This window comes from Saccopteryx bilineata, chromosome 3 (genome assembly GCF_036850765.1).
Source record: "Saccopteryx bilineata isolate mSacBil1 chromosome 3, mSacBil1_pri_phased_curated, whole genome shotgun sequence".
Lineage (NCBI taxonomy): Eukaryota > Metazoa > Chordata > Mammalia > Chiroptera > Emballonuridae > Saccopteryx > Saccopteryx bilineata.
The window spans coordinates 110,197,935-110,216,400 of NC_089492.1; the positions used below are offsets into that span (position 1 = coordinate 110,197,935).

An 18,466-nucleotide genomic window follows, 5' to 3' on the forward strand; every position below is an offset into this window, starting at 1 on the left:
AAACATTGTTACAATTAATACAGCACTCTAGAGGCACATGATGCCTTCCTCCATCATCCAGGGTGACTTATTTTTCCCTCTTTTACTATCTTGAACACTTTACTTCTATCTCTTTTTATAGGACTTAATTCAATTTGGTCTCTCCTCTATATAGATTCCTTGAAGACAGCAACTAGAATGGACATTGCACATAGCTGGGCCTCAGTGAAAGCTTACTGTGTAGTAGTACAGAATATCCAAAGTACGTTAAATGTGGATGTGGGGAGGGGGCTTTATATAAAAAGCAATCTCCCCTGTGGAAAACTTAAACCATATTACATTAAGGCTCTATAAAACATCTTCAGTGATACATATCACATGTTCAAAATACTTTTATATATTAATATTACCAGTAATGGGTCATATTCTTCTTGTAAGATGCACTAAGATACCATTTCACTCCTGCCAGAAATGCATCACCTAAACTTTACTAAGAAAAAAAACCAGAAAACACAAATTCAAAAACATTCTACAAAATAAATAGCCTGAACTCTTGAAAAAATTTTAAATCATAAACGACAAAAACTGAAAAACTGTCTCAAATTGCAGTAGTAGCAAGAGACATGGGAACTAAATGTAACAAGTGATCATGGATAGAATCCTAAACAAAAATCATTTTTTTCTGCTAAGGACATTAGTGGAACAATTGGCAAACCTGAACAAGATCTGTAGATTAAACAATTGTTAATACTATATCAACGTTAACTTCCTGATTTTGATCATGGCAGTTATACAAGAGAATTTCATTGCTTCTAGGAAGTTCATACTGAAGTATTTGTAGGTAGGGCAAAATTATGTCTATAGTTTAATCTCAAAGGGTTAAATATTATACGGATAAGTAGTATATAGAGAAATAAAATGATAAAGTGAACATTACAAAAGAACAAAATCTGGGTGAAAGGTGTCTAAGAATTCTTACCCGTTATTGAACATTTCTGAATATCTAAAATTATTCCAAAATAAAATGTCTAAACACAAGACAAATGGGGGGAAAAAGGAAGGATAGCAAATATTTACATGAAAAGATGCTTATTCTCATTAGCAATCAGGAAAAATGCAAATTAAAACCATAATGATATACCACTAAATTAAATCCCTGTTAAAATGTAAAAGCAAAAACGAAAAATGTGTCACTATCAAGTGTTGGTGAAAATATGAGGCAACTGAAACTCTCAAACATTATCAGAGGGAATGCAAAATGGTAGTCACTTTATAAGAATCTTCCAAATTGTTTTCCAAAGTCAAACATATATTTACCACATGACCTAACAATCCTAAGGATTAATCCAAAAGAAGTGAAAACTTATATTCAAACAAAATCTGCATTCAAATGTTTAAAGCACTTTATTCATAATCATCGAACACTGAGAAACAATTCAAATGTCTATCACCTAGTAAATAGATAAACCATGGTACATTCATATAGTGGAATACCACCTCCGTAGCAATAGAAAGAATAAATTAATGACATATGCAACAACGTATATCTCAAAAGCATTACTAAGTGAAAGAAGTTAGTCTTGAAGATTACATGTTGTATTATTCTATATGTATTTATGACATTCTGCAAAAAAAAAGCACACTATAGGGATGAAACAGATGAGTGCTTGTCAAGAGTAAAGGGGGGCAGAAAAGTCTGGTTAAAATAAACAATATGACAGAATTGGAGGGGTGATGGAATTGTTCTGCGTCTTGATTGTTGTTGCCATTCCACAATTTTATGCATACATCAAAACCACAGAACTGTACACTAAAAACAATAAAGTTTCACAGACATCTAATTTTACTATCAGCCCAATAAAGACTTAGGTAGGTACAATTGTTCCCATTTTATAAGTGAGGAAATTGCAGCATTCAGTATATCAATGAACATATAAATTACATGTGGCAGGACTAAAATTAGTCCAGATACACTAATGATAAAAAAATGTTTTATTCTCTTAATTTTCTCATGTCCCACTCAACTTTATGGGCCGCAATGAAGACAGGATCGAAGGGAGGAAGGGAAACAAAAGAGAGAGGTACTGGAAGTATGCCCTTTAGAATTTGGCTTTTGTCCTCAGGAATTAAAAAATAGTGCATAACTGAAGAAGTCTGAATACTAATCCACATAGGCAACAAATTAAAGGGTATTAAAGGATTAGCTGGTAATTTCTTCCATTAAATTTTCTTAATATCTTAATGCTAAGAAAAAGCAAACATAAAATATTCTACCAGGTCTTCAGAACAACACTGAGAACAACAATAATGATGACAGTTCAGAACAGATTTTACAACTTTAAATAAACATGTAAAGATATTTCCAAATGCTATTACCCAAGGATGAAAAAAACTTTAAAACTGCCTTTTTGCTCTCTCAGTCAAAAAAGTGGCAGTATACTATTTGTCAAAGAATACACTTTAAGTAGAACAGCTGGAGTGGGGGCCGGGGGAGGGGGGGGGATAAGCTTAGCTTAGTTTCTTTAGCAAAAAATAGGAAAAAAAAGTTACACCTATACCACAAATAGCATATCTCACCCAAAAACAGTGGTGTGGTTTCCTCTAAAGTAGTTGCATTAGGGTCTGCCCCAGCTTCTAAGAGAATCTGCACGATCTTCCAATGTCCTCGACTTGCAGCAAAATGCAATGCAGAGAAGCCCTCAAAAGTCTTTGTCCTGATGTACTTTTCAGATGAATCTATGAAAGAATCATAAGATGTCAATTCTATTTCTTAGAATTAAAAAGCAAAGATTCCAAGAAACATTAAAACATAATTATAAACGGGATGTCTCGTAGTTTAAAATGCTTTAAAAAATCCAAAACAGTTCCACAGAAGTCACGGTGTAAACAGCTTTCTGGTATCAACACAAAAATTCTGTCCACACACCCATTTTATCTTGTCTAATTTTTGGTGGGTAAGGGAAGGGAGTGGCAGGAGTTAAAAGGTAACACAAAAGCAAAATCTGAAGAGGATGCAACACCAAAGATTTGCTTAAGCAAGATTTACTGAAATGTTAATAAATTTGATTTTTTAAAATTTCTGTTTCCATGAGAGAAACGATCTCATGTCTTGTCACGGTAACAAAGAACTACTCGGAGACCAGATGAAGTGCTCCGAGGGGCCGAGGGGAGGCAAAGCTCTGGTCAGCAGACTGAAGAACTGAAGCCCCGTCCCCAGCCTTACTCGGAAATTTATTAGCCAGTACAAATAACTCAAGGAAACGGCAGAAGTTTTCAGGCAGTGAAGTAAAGGACAAGGAACATGCTGACTCTAATCTCTGTACTGAGAGCCTGAACATTTTGTTACTGAATCTTATCCTGCTGTTTTGCTATTCCTAGCATGCACTGTTTCCAGTACAGCTCAGAGAAGGTCCTGGACATTCATCCGCTCAGGGCTCTCACCCTAGGGCACCTTGCTGTCTCTAACTGTTTTCTTATCTTTGCATGTCTTCATAGCATATTCCTACAAACTCGAACATTACTTCTTTGCTTTTCAACTAGTAACATTAAGGTAGTTTAAAATATTCCACTTATGAATCTTTATCTAAAGAAAATAAAAACACTAATTCAAAAACATATGCACTCCTATGTTCACTGCAGTATATTTACAATAGCCACGATATGGAAACAACAGAAGTATCCATTGGTGGATGAATGAATAATGAAAATGTGGTATATATGTACACACACACACACGCACTATAATACTACGCAGACGTAAAAAAATATAAAATCTTGCCATGTGTGGTACCATGAATGGACCTTAAGGGTATTATGCTAAGTGAAATAAGTCAGACAGAGAAACACCATACAATCTTACTTACAAGTAAAATCTTAAAAACAAAACAAATGAGCTTAACCCATGGTAGTACAGTGAACAGTGTCAACCTGGGACACTGAGGTCCCAGGTTCAAAACCCCAAGATGACCCCAAACCCCCAACTCATGCTTAAGCATGAGTTTGCCAGCTTGAGCATGAGATCACTGAAATGATCCCATGGCCATCGGCTTGAGTCCAAGGTCACTGGCATGAGCAAGAGGTCACTGGCTTGGCTGGAGCCCCCAGTCAAGGCATGTACAAGAAAACAATCAATGTACTAACAGTAACGTAACTACAAGTTGATGCTTCTCATCTCTCTCCCTTCCTGTCTGTCTGTCTCTCTCTCTTTCTCTAAAAAAATTAAATAAATGAACAAACAAAACAAAATTTATAAATACAAAGATTACAGGTTGCCAGAGGGGAGAGAGATTAGGGGTGAGCTAAATAGGTGAAGAGGATCAAGATTTACAAACTTCCACTTATAAAATAAATGTCATAAGAATGAAATGTAAAAAAAAAAAACAAAAAAAAACACCTCCTTTTATAACCTAAGACTACAGTCTAATATTTTATGAAGACTGAATTTCTGCCTGACCAGGAAGTGGTGCAGTGGATACAGTGTCGGACTGGGATGTGGAGGACCCAGGTTCGAAACCCCAAGGTCGCTGACTTGAGCTAGGGGTCATTCGCTCTGTTGTAGCCCTTCAGTCAAGGCACATATGAGAATGCAATCAATGAACAACTAAGGAGCCACAAAAAAAAATTGATGCTTCTCATCTCTCTCCCTTCCTGTCTGTCTGTCCTTGTCTGTTCCTCTCTCTCGGTCTCTGTCACAAAAAAAGATTGAATTTCTAAAATAATGAAATGCACTCCAAAGAAATTAAACAATGGTATACAATTTATAAGGAACTTGTAAGTCCATTTACTGTAAGGTTTCTGAGATTTATTTGTTAATACAAATCTCAAGATTCTGGTCACAAATTATGTAAATAATGTCTACCATTAAAATTTTCATAACTATAAAGTAAAAGATAATATTGAGAAAAGACTTTCTTACCTTTGCTTCCAAAACAATAAAACTGTATACCAACAATAGAAGGATGGGCTGTAAGGTGAATGATGAAGGCATTTCTGAGAGTAGTATTAAACAATTTTTTTTTTACTTGAATAACATTTTCTGGAATACCAAATTTAAAACTAAGGCTCCTAGGTATCACACTACCTACTTTCAAACTACACAACATGACCTTGTAATCAAAATAGCATAAAAACAAACATACAGATCAACAGAACAAAATAGAGAACCTTAAAAAACCCATGTCTATATGGTCAATTCATATTTGACAAAGGAGGCTAGAACATACAGTGGGGTAAAGACAGTCTATTCTGAAAATAGTGTTGGCATGCAGCCCCATGTTCATTGCAGCATTGTTCACAGTGACCAGGACATGGAAACAACCAAAAAGCCCTTCAATAGAAGACTGGATAAAGAAGATGTGGCACATATACACTATGGAATACTACTCAGCCATAAGAAATGATGACATCGGATCATTTACAGCAAAACGGTGGGATCTTGATAACATGATACGAAATGAAATAAGTAAATCAGAAAAAACCAGGAACTGCATTATTCCATACGTAGGTGGGATATAAAAGTGAGACTAAGAGACATTGATAAGAGTGTGGTGGTTGGGGGGGGAGAGGGAGAGGGAAAGGGGGGAGGGGGAGGGGCACAAAGAAAATTAGATAGAAGGTGACAGAGGACAATCTGACTTTGGGTGATGGGTAAGCAACATAATTGATTGACAAGATAACCTGGACATGTTTTCTTTGAACATATGTATCCTGATTTATTGATGTCACCCTAGTAAAATTAATTTAAAAAAAAAAGAAAAGAAAATAGTGTTGGAAAATTGGAAAGACACATGAAAAAAAATGAAACAACCACATTCTTACAAGAATAAACTCAAAATAGATTAAAGACATAAATGTAAGACTCAAAACCATAAAACTAAAAGAAAACAGAGCTGGTAAAATTTCTGGCATTTCTCTTAGCAGTATTTTTTTATATCTCCTTGGGCAAAATAAATAAATAAACAAATGGATAGGACTATATCAAATTAAAAAGTTTTTACACAGCAAATGAAATCATCAACAAAATTAAAAGACAATGGCAAGGCCTGTCCATCTGACTAGGATGCACAGAACCCAGGTTCAAAACTTTAAGGTTGCCGGCTTGAGCTCAGGCTCATCTGGTTTGAGCAAGGCTCACCAGCTTGAGCTTAAAGTCACCGGCTTAGGTAAGGGGTCACTCAGTCTGCTGTAGCCCCCTGGTCAAGACACATGTAATCAATGAATAACTACGGTGCCCCAACAAAGAATTGATGTTTCTCATCTCTCTTCCTCCCTTCCTGTCTGTCCCTGTCTCTCTCTGTCTCTGTCACACACACACACAAAAAAAGGACAATGGCAAAATGTACTCACCAATGATTTATCTGTTAATGTATAGCCTGACCAGGTGGTGCCACACTGAATAGAGCATCGACCTAGGATGCTGAGGACCCAGGTGGGAAACCTTCAAGCGCTGGCTCATCCAGCATGGGGTTACTGGCTTGAGCTTGGGATCATAGACATGACCCCATGGTTGCTGGCATGAGTCCAAAGGTCATTGACTTAAAGCCTAAGGTTGCTGGCTTGAGCAAGGGGTCACTGGCTCAGTTGGAGCCTCCCCGGTTAAGGCACATATGAGAAGCAATCAATGAACAACTAAAGTACAACAACTATGAGCTGATGTTTCTCATCTCTCTCCCTTTCTGTCTGCCTCTGTCTCTGCTCTCTCTTTTTCACTAAAAAATAGTAATAAAATAATTTTTAAAATCTAATTCATAAAGAACTCATACAACTCAACACCAAAAAACAACCCAATTAAAAAATGGCCGGAGGACCTACATAAACACTTCTCCAAAGAGGACACACAGATGACCAATAGACATATGAAAAGATGCTCAACATCACTAATCATCAGATAAATGCAAATTAAAACCACAATAAGATGTCACTTCATCCCTGTCAGAATTACTATAATCAATAAATCAGCAAACAACTAGTGCCGACAAGAAGAAAAGGGAACCCTACTGCACTGGTGATGGGAATGCAGACTGGTGTGACCACTATGGAAAACCATATCAAGGGTCCTCAAAAAATTAAAAATGAAACTGCCTTGTGACCCAGTGATTCCACTTCTGGGTATATATCCAAAGAAACCCAAAGCACTAATTCAAAAGAATATATGCACCCCTATGTTCTTTGCAGCGTTATTTACAATAGCCAAGATAAGGAAACAACTCAAACGCCCAACAGACAAGTAGATTAAAAAAAATGGTGGTAAATATATATATACAATGAAATATTACTTGGTCATGTAAAAAGAATGAAATCTTACCATTTGTAACAGCAGAATGGACCCAGAAGGTATTACGCTAAGTGAAATAAACCAGTCAGAAAAAAATAAATGCCATATGATTTCCCTTATATGTGGAATCTAAAGATCATACACAAAGAAACAAAACTAAAATAGACTCACAGATACACAGAATAATTTGATGGTTGCTGGAGGAGGGAGGGGGATTAGAGGTGGGGTAAAAAAGTGAGGAGATTAACAAGTACAAATTGGTAGTTACAAAATAGTCACGGGGATATAAGATATACTATAGGGAATATACTCAATAATATTATAACAACTATGTATGGTGCCAGGTGGATACCAGAAATATCCAGGGGACCACTTTGAAAAGCATGATTCTCTAACCTCCATGCTGTACACCTAAAACTAATACAAAATAATATTGAATATAAACTGTAATTGAAAAATAAAATTTTTTAAATAATAAAAATAAAACTAACATTTCTGACTAAAATAATCATGTTTTAAGTAATTTTTGTTACTGTAAGTCATTGATGAAATTGGCTGAAGTCATATTTAAATAACAGTTTGCAAGTACAAATACGCAAAGAAAACAGCCTCAAACTTTAATGAATTACAGAACTAAATGACAAGATAGGTAGTTATAGTTTTAAAGTTCATATCACAAAAGTGTTCCCTAAATTAGTCAGAAGCTGACCTTTATCCAAATACCCAAAAAACTATAAAAAAAATTCAACCAGGTGGGGGCAAAGGAGTCCTAGGGTAGAATACAGACTGACAAAAGCATCTAACTGGATTACAATGCACAACATAACCCCACTGAGGAAGCGAAGAAAAAAGATGCTGGCCTAAGTAACTTTGGGAAATGATGTTATGACTGGAAATGATGTTAGAAACTGTAAGTCCAACGACAAGAGGAACTGTACATAAACACTACAGTCTATTTGGTAAAGTTGTTTCTTATAGGGCTACAGATTAACAATCCTAAAACCACTATATATGTACAATAAGACGGAATGAATAAACAAATTGATGGTGAATATTGAGAGCCAGGTTTGTCACTGTTGGAGAAAGAGGTTTCACACAAGCAAAGGAAGAAGACTAGAATGAACCATATGGTACCGGATTAGAGTCCCGAAACCAGTATGAACTCATGTTTAGCTTTAATATAGATTCAGATGAATAGATACAGAAACAGTTATAGTTATGTGTCTACACATAGTTTATAATACATAAATATACTTCCTAACTCTGTCCACTAAAAGGCTTAAAAGCAATAACGTGACAGTAATAATGAGCACACCCAGTGCCCAGATGTTGGTTTTATTAGAGAATACCATTCTCTAATGCAGGGGTCCCCAAACTACAGCCCGCGGGCCGCATGCGACCCCCTGAGGCCATTTATCCGGCCCCCACTGCACTTCGGAAGGGGCACCTCTTTCACTGGTGGTCAGCGAGAGGAGCATAGTTCCCATCGAAATACTGGTCAGTTTGTTGATTTAAATTTACTTATTCTTTATTTTAAATATTGTATTTGTTCCCGTTTTGTTTTTTTACTTTAAAATAAGATATGTGCAGTGTGCATAGGGATTTGTTCATAGTTTTTTTTATAGTCTGGCCCTCCAACGGTCTGAGGGACAGTGAACTGGCCCCCTGTGAAAAAAGTTTGGGGACTCTGCTCTAATGAAAGGAACCAGGGTTCCCAAGAGAATGGCTGGTTCTAGGGTGGCACACAGAATATTCAAAATAAGCCTGAAGTATCCTGCAGGTCCAGAGAATTAAAAAGTGCCCAACCCTGGCACCTCACAATGACATTCAGCCTCCCAAGAAATGAACAAAAGAATCAGAAATGGGAAAGTCATGGCCCTGGCTGGCTGGCTCAGTGGTAGAGCATAGGGCCGGCGTGTGGATGTCCTGAGCTCAATTCCCGGTCAGGGCACACAGGAGAAGCAACCATCTGCTTCTCCTCCCCTCCCTCTTCTCTCTTTCTCTCTCTCTCTCTCTCTCTCTCTCTCTCTATCCTCCCCCCACAGCCATGGCGTGATTGGCTCGAGCGAGTTGGCCTCAAGCGCTGAGGATGTCTCCATGGCCTCCAACTCAGGCGGTAAAAAATGGCTCCAGCAGCAACAGAGCAAGGGCCCCAGATGGGCAGAGCATTGTCCCCTAGTGGGCTTGCCGGGTGGATTCTGGGTGGGCCACATACGGGAGTCTGTCTCTTTCCCTCTCCTCCTCTCACTAAATAAATAAATAGTGCCCAAGAAACAAAAAATGAGGGCATACCAAAGAAACATAGAAGCTAGCCAATATGAGGACCCAATGACCAAAATAGACCAGTATGGACAACAAATACATAATATTATATTGAATTATCACCCAGTGTATAAAATAAATATCCATGAATCCATGCCAATATAAATAACTGAATAGATAAAAGACATACTTTAAATATAAGAAGAATTCTAAATAATTTATGTAGCTACTCCTCCTCAAGAAAGGATATTTAATTCCCACCTCATGAGAGCCACCTTTATTGCTGTGCACACACATCTTAGGAAAGGAAAATAAGACCTCCTGTGCAATTATCTATAAAGTAAAGAAAATACATATCTCACTGGAGATAAGAAACGATAAAGCAGTTTTCTAATACTAAATTGAGATACTAAAAGATTTTACCCTGGCCAGTTAGCTTAGTTGGTTAAGAGCACCATCCTGAAATGACAATATTGCAGGTTTGATCCCCAATCAGGGCACACATGGGAAGCAACCAATAAATACCTGACTGAGTAGAACAACAAATGAATGCTTCTCTTTCCCCTCCCCTCTCTCTTCTTTCCTCTTTCTGTCTCTAAAAACCAATCAATACTTAAAGTATGCCCTGGCCAGATAGCTCGGTTGGTTGAAATGTCATCCCAAAGCATTGAGGTTCCTGGTTTGATTCCCTAGTCAGAGCACATACTGGAGCAGCTCGATGTTCCTGCCTCTGTCAAATATATGTAAATCAGTGGTTCTCAACCTGTGGGTCGCGACCCCAGCGGGGTCGCCTAAAGCCATGGGAAAATACATACTGCATATTAGGTATTTACATTCCAAATCATAACTGTAGCAAAATTACAGTTATGAAGTAGCCACCCAAATTATTTTTTGGTTTGGAGTCACCGCAACATGAGGAACTGTATTGCGGGGTCACAGCATTAGAAAGGTTGAGAACCACTGATATAAATACATACTTCACACACACACACACACATATATACATGTACATATATATATACACATACACACACACACACACGTGTATATGACCTATACATTAAGTAGATATATTTAGCTAACCCTAAAACCACCGGGCCTGACCTGTGGAGATGCAGCAAACAGAGCGGCGACCTGGAATGCTCAAGTTGCCAGTCTGAAGCCCTGAACTTGCCCAGTCAACACACATATGAGAAGCAACTATGAGTTGATGCTTCCCGCTCCTCCTCTCCTTTCTCTCCCTCTCCTCTCTCTAAAATCAATAAATAAAATCTTTAAAAATAAAATAAAACCATTTGACCAGGAAAGGAGCACGGTTTAGCAAAAGCAATGAACTTGGGGTTGGAAGATCTGGGCTGGTTCTGTTACAGTTTGGATAAATTACTTAACTCTTTGGGTACATTACTTAAACTCTTTTGAGGTGCAGGTTGCTTAACAGTAAAACAGGGTAAAATAGCTGGTACAGCCTGAAAGAGGTTCAAAAGAATTACAGTATTCATATACTGTCACATCATTACAAATTTGGAGAAGTCTCCAAACTACCATTTTGGTAAAACAAAAGGTCATTGACATCCTTCACCTTGGGAGGCAACAGTACCTAAGACACAGATTTGGGGAAAACCAGCCAAAATGTACAAGAGCTCACCAGATGTCATCTTTGTATTTGGATTCAGAACCCATTTTGGTGATGGCAAGAGAGCAATCATGATTCCTTAAATTATGCCAAAAAATAAAAAAATAAACCCAAACACAGACTGGCAAGACATGGCCAGTAAGAAAAGAAAAAGACCTCAAGAAAACATTGAAAGGAACACAAGAATGGAAGACTGCACTGGCGAAAAGTGAGCTGAGGAGGGACATCAGAAGGAGTAAAGATTCTTTTATGACTTTATCTGTGGGGGTTATAAAGATTTTTCATGAGAGGATTAGTAAACTAAGAACTTAAAAGAAAAGCACACACACCAAAAACAATATAAGAATTATTTCCTCTCTTATCCATAAGGTAAGAAGTTAGTAATTCTAATAAATTATGGCCCCAGAACTCTAAAATTTGAATAGCTATACCTGGTTGTATGCAGAGAAGAATAAATGAAATATAAATGGTTAACTGAATGCTAAAAATGTTCACTTTGACTAAATGTTGGAAACATGCCACTGTGAACAAAACATGGATTTAGAGCCAGAGAGAAATGGGTTTGAACCAAATAACCTAGTTTATTATACAACCTATGACAAGGCAACATCATCCAGCCTTGGTTTTCTTCACCAACTAAACGGGAATAACATTGCCTCAATAACAGTTTTGAATATATTCGATAAGTAATGTAAACCAAGTATCTACTATGAAGACTTACAAAGCACTGCTCAGTCACCATTAATTCTCTTTCCATCCTGACTACTGAAAGTCAGACTCTCTCATTTAGACTCATTTATTGAGCCCTTCCCTCAGCAGTGTGCTGGTAAATGTGTAACTGGCTCAGTGAGTGGGGAAAGGCCTGATTAGAGCGCTGGTTTGTAGCACTGGCTGAGTTCTGTGGTGTAAATACTCCCGCATAGCTGATTTCTAGTTACAGGTGTCTCCAAACTACGGCCAGTGGCCGCATGCGGCTCCCTGAGGCCATTTATCCAGTCCCCACCGCACTTCCGGAAGGGGCACCTCTTTCATTGGTGGTCAGTGAGAGGAGCACTGTATGTGGCAGCCCTCCAACGGTCTGAGGGACAGTGAACTGGCCCCCTGTGTAAAAAGTTTGGGGACCCCTGATAGAAGAATGAAGTCATCTAACAGACTTGAATAGAAACGTGGAGTAGCATGTGATTGCTCTCTGTCCCATTACTCGGCTTTATTTTTTCCACAACACTCTTCCATTTTCAAATCATCTTGGTTAATTGTTCAGGTATTTATTGTCTGTTTTCCTAACAGGAATATAAACACCATAAAAGCAGGGACTTTGTCCATCTTGTTCTCTAATGTGTCCTCAGCAAATACAAAGTTAAAGTAATTGGAAAGATTCCCAAATTAAGGAAACTGTAAAATATTAAAAAAAAAAAAGACTAATTCAAGAAAAATACACCCTCACTATCAGTGGCACTGCTTTTGTTTGAGGAAAAAAGAACCATACCAGTAACTACCAAATGCTTAAACGAGCTCAGACAATAAAAATGGGCCAGGCACAAGCACTTCCATATAAAGGACACTTACAGATCTCCAGCTATAACAGACACAACCCAAGGCAGGCAATCTTATCTTTTTTAAAATATTTTTCTGAAGTGAGAAGCAGGGAGGGAGGCAGAGAGACAGACTCCCACATATGCCCAACCAGGATCCACCCAGCATGCCCACTAGGGGGTGATACTCTGCCCATCTGAGCCGTTGCCCCGTTGCAGCCAGAGCCAGTCTAGCACCTGAGGCAGAGCCATGGTGCTAGACTGAAGCCATCTTCTAGCATGAAGCCATCTTCAGCACCTGGGCTAACTTTGCTCCAGTAGAGCCTTGGCTGCAGGAGGGGAAGAGAGAGGCAGAGAGAAAGGAGAGGGGGAAGGGTGGAGAAGCAGATGGGCGCCTCTCCTATGTGCCCTGGCCAGGAATCGAACCCAGGACTTCCACACGCCCAGCTGATGCTCTACCACTGAACCAACCGGCCAGGGCCAATCTTATCATTCTTAAGAATGCATTAAAATTATTCTATGGTTATAGAAAGGGAACCAAATACTACTGTTAATAAGTCATGTACACGTTTACCATTGCTTTATGTTTTACTAACCCAGCTTGCAAACTGACCCTCTCATACCTTGAATTTACTTTACCTGCATGAATTAACATCTGCAGACATTCTACAGAGTTGTGGTAAGCTGCTTCATGAATTGGCATCCATCCCCTATTATCAGCAACATCAACACTCAGTCCCTTCTTAAGCAGTTTTCTTAAGACTTTCCCATTGCCTTCCCTGGCAGCAAGTCCAACCGTGGAGCACGTGTCGGAATAAGCCTCTGTAAAATCCATTCTTTTGACCAGTCTACAAAGAAAAGTAGAAAGAAAACATTTGAGTCAATAAAACAACACTGAACTCCTAGAGATTAACAGATTAAAGTGAACCTGTCTAGCATCTCCTCCATCAGTGATCTCCAACCCCTGGGCCGCGGACCGGTACTGGTCCGTGGGCCATTTGGTATCGGTCTGTAGAGAAAGAATAAATAACTTACATTATTTCCCTCTTATTTATATTTAAGTCTGAACGATGTTTTATTTTTAAAAAATGACCAGCCTGTGGTGGCGCAGTGGATAAAGCGTCGACCTGGAAATGCTGAGGTCGCCAGTTCGAAACCCTGGGCTTGCCTGGTCAAGGCACATATGGGAGTTGATGCTTCCAACTCCTCCCCCCCCTTCTCTCTCTCTGTCTCTCCTCTCTCTCTCTCTGTCTCTCCCTCTCCTCTCTAAAATGAAAAAAAAAAAAGACCAGATTCCCTGTTACATCTGTCTAAGACTCACTCTTGACACTTGTCTTGGTCACGTGATACATTTATCCATCCCACCCTAAAGGCAGTCCGTGAAAATATTTTCTGACATTAAACCGGTCCGTGGCCCAAAAAAGGTTGGGGACCACTGTCCTACATGACTGCTGAGGAAGATCCTGAGATGGAGAAAGAGACCTATTATGTCTTAGCCTCTGCTACAGCCTAACCCAGAAGTCTCTCTGGGGAATTGAGATTCCTTAGAATGTTCTTAGTACATATATCATGGGGATTTTAAGTGTTCTATTAGTCCTTCTCTGGAAATGTCTTAACAGCTCTTGCCTACAGGCTTCTGCTCCTACTTATATGCCACAAAAATGTACTCACTAGAACTCTTTTGACGGCAGAGATAAATGCCTCCAGTTAATCCCACATGTATACAGAAATGGTCATTTACTGACCAGTAATGCTCAGTCTCAAGAATTCATGCATAGCCCTTTATAGCAGAAAGCTAAACCCAAAAAGGCAAGAAAATAAGTAAAGGACATTTATTGAAAAGAACAAAGATAAGTAGTAAATCTAGTTTTCCTGACACTGCTGGTCCTTTTCAGAAGGGGCTAAACCAGGCATGGCCAACATATGGCCTGCGGGCATGCAATGAGTTTATGTGGCCCGCGATTAAATTTTTAATATTCTCCGCACGACACACTGTGGAAATGAAATAAGTGGTACTTTTAAATCGTTATACATAAACTACGATATCTAACCATTGTACAACAATGAAAGTTAAAATCTCAGCTACTCAGAAGCCAAAGTGTCTTTGATTATTGGAAATCGAGATATTTAAGATGATGATGATACACGGAAAAGAATCTAGGGTTAACTTCCAATAATTGGTCAAATGGATTCGCAATACATATTTATTTTTTTTAAAAATTCCATTATAAAGATTTACTTTTGTACTCGTCTGTGCAATTTGTATAAGCAATTGAATAATGGAAAATATGGACATTTTAAAAAACTTTCCAAGGAATATTTAGTAATCTTCAGCTCAACTTATATTTGTGAACAAACTTTTTCTTTAATGAATCTAAATAAAAGTACAAGATCAAGATTGAATGAGTTACATTTGGAGGCTGTGTTAAGAATAGCCACAAGTGGCCTGACCTGTGGTGGCGCAGTGGATAAAGCGTCAACCTGGAAACACTGAGGTTGCCGGTTCAAAACCCTGGCTTGCCTGGTCAAGGCACATATGGGAGTTGATGCTTCCTGCTCCTCCCCCTTCTCTCTCTCTCTCTCTCTCTCTCTCTCTCTCTCTCCCCCTCCTCTCTAAAAAAAAAAAAATGAAGGAAAAAAAAAAGGAAAAAAAAAGAGTAGCCACAAATATAAAACCAGATATTAAAAAAATAATAGGCAATGCAAAGTGCCTCAACACGTCACATTAGTTTTTTGATAATTTGTTGTACTAAATTACTTACATTTATTCATAAACAAATTACATAATAAAATTTTGTTTACTTAAATCGTTTTTGTATTTAACATTTTTTTATTTTAATATTTTGTCCAGCCCGTGAAAAAAGTTTTCTTTCTAATCTGGCCTGGGGGCAAAACCTGTTGGCCACACCTGGGCTAAACACTCAGGTTCTCTTTGATGAAACAGTCCCACTAACTGAATATTAAAACACATCAAGAGCATCATAAAAAGATAAGTTCACCTTTTCTACACCAGCCCAGAAATTTCACATTATTGCCCTCTTCCTCATCATCTCCCTTCAAAGTTCATTTAAAGTCATTGTCAAATATAAATCTCAGTATGACTCTCACAAAGGCAATTTCTTGGTAGTCGAACTGTGAGATGGGTTGGGCTAAGATTCACGATTCTCAGGGAACAGTTACCTCCTAAGGAGTCATCCCTCTCAGGAACACTCTGAGCCCATCCTTCTTCATAGTGTTTCTAATGATCTTAGAAGGTAATTCATGAAATACCAACAAAATGTCTAATCTGACAAAGATAAAAAAACTTTCTAGAAGCACATTATATTTACTTTATCCAGAAAAGGAAGGTTTTAGGGAAGAGGTTAAAAGAAAGCATACAATATTTCCAGTATTAAATTTAAACTTATCCATGCTCACATTCACATACAAAGCTCTAACTACAGAAGTTAATTCTACAATGAGCCAAATAGCTAAGTTAGCTATAATCAAAATTGATCAGTTCAACTGGTCCATTATTACTAGAAAAGTGAAGGTATCTAATACAGAACGTTTAATTATTAAGTTAACAATTATTTACTAAGCACCAACTAGATGATTAGCAATATGGAGGATATAAAGATACAGACACAGATTCTATCTCAAGTTATGTACAGTCTCATAGAAATTATAAATAGATGTCATTCAAAATAAAAAGCAGAAAGTGTCACAAGAGAAGTATAGATAAAGAGCCATGGTAGCCAAAGATGGGGCAACTACTTCTTCAACTTGGTGAGGAATATGAGCTGGGTCTTAAAAGAAAAGTAAAGAGGATGTGACAATGGGCAGAAGAAAAGATATAACCAAACTTGCAGAAATTAACAAAGAAGGGTGAATCAAAGACAGAAAGGAAAACAATTATTCCACTTTGTAAACAGGATTAAGTAAACAAACAACAAAAGAAAAATGAGATTATAGAGGTAAATGAAGCCAAACTGTGGAGAATGTTGAATGTCAAGTTATACTTTTCTGAACCATGCTAATTTCTAACCAAGGCTATTACATCCAAGTTAAAATACATGAAAGCACAAACATACATTTTAGGGCAATTTATAAGTATATTCGTCTAATAAAAAAATTTTTTTTCTATGTAGGAAAAACATACACAAACAAAACAAGTACCCTACTCCACACACATTAAAAACAGCACTCAAGTAACAATAGGTATCTATCTTTTTCAAAATTTAACTGACTTTTCTCAGTTAGGAATGTTAATGGATCCAGATTAATAGGCAATATTCTGAAAAAATATCAGAACTGGGCAATATCTTTGAGGTTCTTATGGGAAGGAGAAGTCTAATATAATGTACTATAATAGCAGGCTCATCCCTTCAATCCTTCATGCCAACTAGTTAACATTAATAAACTGTTTATAAGATCTCTTTTCATAAAAACCTTCTTGTGTTCTATTACTTAGAGTACAACCACATGTGATGTACAAACCTCAGATGGATCCTGGATTGGTGAAAAAAAACAGCTACAAATTAATTTTTAAATAATTAAGGAAGTTTGAATATGGAATAGATATTTGATTATATTATTGTTAATTTTCTTAAATGTGATAACCGAGCGCACTGTGGTTATTCCGAGAATGTCTTTATTCTTATGTTTAGGAGCAAAAAATAGTAAAATGTGTAACTTACCTTGAACGTTTAAAATGTTAATTATTGGATCTACATAGAGGGTACCTGAATGATCACTATACTCTTTTTTCCTCCAACTTCTTTGAAAAAATTCAAATACACTTAAAAGTTGGAGGTGGAGGGAAACTAACCATCCTAGGCAATGTGAAACAACAATTTAGAGAAAATATTAAAAGACCTGGTATTCTTAAATTCAGTTTTTCTTCGTAGCAATATCCTACTGATTTCTTAAGAGTACTCTTTGAACCGTGGTGTTTCAGCATTTTTTATTGAAGCTGAAGACCATGAAATAGACATCCTTAAGAAAAAAAATAATCATTTGGTAAGGCTTTTGTTTTCATCACATACAGAAAGACAGCCGTGATTAACACAATTGAGCTAAACAGTATTTTCTAACAGCTCTACCCAGCAGATAAGTAACGTTTAAGATTCTTGATCTGTTAGGAAAACTCGTGAAAGCTATATTTTCTCCTCAGAAAAATGCACGTAGACCTCCAAATTTCGTGTAGTTTCATGAGGTTCCCCAGATAGTTTCCAAAGCATGTATGTACACGAGCTGAAAACCTTTGCCTAGTCTTTTCTGAGTAAGCTGCTGAGAAACGTAAGGGCAAATAAGGTTGTTTTGCGCGTAAAATTTAAGTACATAAGAATATTTCGTTGCATTGTTAGCTCTTTCACAAGCATAAAACTTCTGTAATAAACTTCCTACTTTTATTTGAAAGGTAAAAGGCAAATGATTTTTAAGTGTAAATAAAGCTAAGTACAGATTATATCCCAGTTTGCGCTCCTCTGGATGCAATTATATGGGCAAAAATACCATTTTCAAAGCAAAACAAAATGTCTTTCTACGTGCCAACTACCACACAGGTATATTTCTTCTCGGTATCTAGACCACCGCACCCAAGACTCCTGACCTTTCCCTTCTCCTTACCCTCCCGGGTTTGAAAAATGCAGACAGTTCCAACCTCAGTGCCACAGACAGGATTGTGGGTATTGTAGTCCTCTGCACACTCGCACCAGACGGAGATTAAGGGGATCTACAGAAGCAGCAGGGGAATCTTTGTTTAGCGTACAGAGGATCCACGCTTCTTCCCACACTAAACAAGGA

General features: G+C 37.7%; 1 protein-coding gene across 7 annotated transcripts in view; it reads right to left on the bottom strand.

The window, feature by feature from the left end:
- ASB3 (ankyrin repeat and SOCS box containing 3) overlaps positions 1–18,466 on the bottom strand; it is a 112,186-nt gene that overhangs the window by 65,637 nt on the left and 28,083 nt on the right. For 4 of the 7 annotated variants that reach the window (XM_066267123.1, XM_066267126.1, XM_066267124.1 and 1 more), the window contains 2 exons: positions 13,319–13,527; positions 2,557–2,715 (listed from right to left, as the gene is read on the bottom strand). In XM_066267123.1, the coding sequence (XP_066123220.1) occupies positions 2,557–2,715; positions 13,319–13,514 (355 nt within the window). In that variant the 5' untranslated portion in view covers positions 13,515–13,527. Of the gene's footprint in view, positions 1–2,556; positions 2,716–13,318; positions 13,528–17,358; positions 17,447–18,289 lie in introns of those variants that run through there. The other 3 variants (XM_066267127.1, XM_066267128.1, XM_066267130.1) reach the window with 3 other exon arrangements.